Source organism: Enhydra lutris, unplaced genomic scaffold (assembly GCF_002288905.1).
Source record: "Enhydra lutris kenyoni isolate GAN:26980312 unplaced genomic scaffold, ASM228890v2 scaffoldscaffold21, whole genome shotgun sequence".
Lineage (NCBI taxonomy): Eukaryota > Metazoa > Chordata > Mammalia > Carnivora > Mustelidae > Enhydra > Enhydra lutris.
In genome coordinates, this window is record NW_019154105.1 from 55,851,877 (window position 1) to 55,854,440 (window position 2,564).

The following is a 2,564-nucleotide window of genomic DNA, read 5'->3' on the forward strand; positions in this document are numbered from 1 at the left end:
CTACAAAAATGGGTATAGTTACCTGCAGTGTAGAGAATGGGATTGTGGTTTCTGAAACCCTCTGGAGCTTGCTTGCTTTATCAAGATGACTAAAACTCTTGATATAAAGCAGTCTGTAAAATGAAATATATTAAGCATGAAAATTGCTTATTATGTCGATGCTATTATTCACACGTTAGGAAAATCTGATCAGGGTGTTGTCACTTTGCCCCAAAGCCCACTGTTTGAACCCAGAGAAAGAGAGCCACAAAGAAATTTGGTCACTAACTCCTGCACTCAACAAGCAAAATAAAAATACACAAACTCCTAATCCTGACAAGATTCTGGCTCCATCTGGCAGGTGGCCAAGAGCGTGGATATGGATGAGTCACACTTCCCTTTCACTGAGCTCGGTTTACTTAGACTTTCAGCTCTGTTAGTCAACTACTCCATTCCTCTTTGCTTCTTCCTTTCCCACACCTGCTACCATCCTTTTGGCCTCTCTGATGACTTTTCCTCTGCGCTCCTACCGCTTCTTGTACTACGCGTTCCTCTCTTTCTCGTCCCAGATTTCTGTCACCAGCTCCTCTCAGCCGTCCCTTTGGCTTCTTCCCTTTGTTCGGTGATCTCTGGCAATCCTCCCGCAACGTCCGGGCTCCTCCCCAAGATGGGGGAAAGGGGGTTGCTACCCGCAGTCCCTACTGGGGCCCACACTCTGCACCCGGGTCCCAGTACCTCGTCGCGTCCCCGCGACTTGCTCTTACCTCCCTTTCCCTCTCAAGACCTCCCGGCCGCAATCTTTGCCTTCAGCGCCTAGCTCTGAGGCTCCGGAGCCTGGGGCTGAGGGTGCTGGCTGGTCAAGGTGCCCTGTCCCTCGCTACCCGTCCACCCCGGAGAACATCGCCAAGGGCCCCTTCCCAGACCGTGCTCCCCGGCTGCCCGAGGCTGAGGCCGGCCCTAATTCTTCCTTGGCTTGGGGTGCCCACCACCGGCAGTCGCTGCTGAGTCGGGAGCCAGGAGCCACCCACGTGTCCAAGAGCGCGGCGCGGGGCCAGCGCAAACCTCTCTAAGGCCGGCGGCTTCTGGTCGCTGAAGCTCCACCGTTGCAGGCAAAATCCGCACCGGCCCGAGAGCGGCGCGCGGGTCGCGAGCCGCACGTGCGAATCCTCGGCGTCTCGCCGCAGGGTGCGGGTGTCCGCAGAGCGTGCGAGCCAGCGAGCGAGCGCCGGAGCAGGGAGGGTGGGCTCGCGAACCGCGGAAAGGCCAACACCTCGGGACGGCAGGGGCGGCGCGGCGGGACTGCAGTGCCACCGCTCCGGAGAAAGCCCACACGCTCACAGGCCCGCGCGCGCACGCACGTGCACACCGCGGGCAGCGAGAACACGAGCGAGAACCCTTGAGTGTTGGACGCGTTATAGCCATGGCTTCTGTCCTCAACAGCAAAATTCACGCGTCCGGGACTTCCCAGGGCTCCAAAGCTGATGCCCGCGGTGGCGCCGACTGGAGAATGGACTGGGATCCCGACATGCACGTGAAAATGTGCAAGAAGATCGCCCAGCTCACCAAGGTAAGGTGAGGCGCTGCGGGCCGGCGAGCTGCGCGCCCTGGGTGCGGTGCCCGGGTTGGGGGAGAGCGGACGCGACCAGGGGAGGCCCAGGCTGAATCCGGGCAGAAACTTTGGCTGGGAGGCCACTCGGTAAGGAAAGCGGTCCTAAACCTTGGTAAATTGACCTTCTGGAAGCACCTCTCTGGAGAGAGAGGATTCTTACCAAAGAAACTCCTACAGACTGCTTGCTGAGTAGGTGGTCTGTGCTCCCAAGGTGGGAAACATAGTTGAATCAGTGCTAGTGTGAATTGTGTGCGTGTGTGTGTGCGCGCGCGCGCACGCGTGTGTTTTCCTTTGCCAGTTCTGCTCAAATGATCGTGTCTGGAATGTTGTGATTTTATTCATCGCTGTACTTTACAGCTGGGGAGGTCATGTGGACTCTGTTTAAACACTTGATTAATTTTTTCCTTCATTCAACAAATATTTGAGCCATTTGTTGAGTGCCGGCAGCTTGCCTGGCACCGTACTAAACCTGGAAGGCAGCCCAGGGGATTTACTATCAAACTGGGTGCAGATGTTGTAAGAGCATAAATGGGGAAGTGCACCATTCCCCCATTAATTACTGGATTACAAAAGACCTTGGGAGGTCAGCCAGCCCATTTTCCTATGTCCTCCCAGGGACAGTACTGAACCTCTCCAGGACCGGATGAAGAACACCAAGAAGATGCCACCTTGCCCTTGGTTAACCCTCTACAGCTTCCCTATTAGGAGCTCCTTGTTGTAGGTTTCCCCTCTTGTGCCTTGTGTATAGATGGAAACAAGATTCCATTCTTACACAAGGTTCCAGTGGGAGAATATAGCTGTTTGCCTTGGAGTTTCCTTTTGACATCATAATAAACTCCTGATACCATGACTGCTAGTGGAAGGGTCAGGTCCAGATTCTGTCCAGCAGTATATGGGACATGCTCTCTTCCCTGTCTTCCTCCAACCTTCCCATACCTTTTTTTTTTTTTTTTTTTTTTTTTTTTTTTTTTTTTTT

The 2,564-nt window shown here is 54.4% G+C and overlaps 1 protein-coding gene across 1 annotated transcript in view; it reads left to right on the forward strand.

The window, feature by feature from the left end:
* The first annotated feature begins 485 nt into the window (after positions 1–485).
* LOC111149193 (family with sequence similarity 184 member B) overlaps positions 486–2,564 on the forward strand; it is a 185,920-nt gene continuing 183,841 nt past the window's right edge. The window contains 6 exon segments of the mRNA XM_022506138.1: positions 486–551; positions 554–565; positions 568–663; positions 665–820; positions 822–1,220; positions 1,223–1,546. Coding sequence (XP_022361846.1) covers positions 486–551; positions 554–565; positions 568–663; positions 665–820; positions 822–1,220; positions 1,223–1,546 — 1,053 coding nt within the window.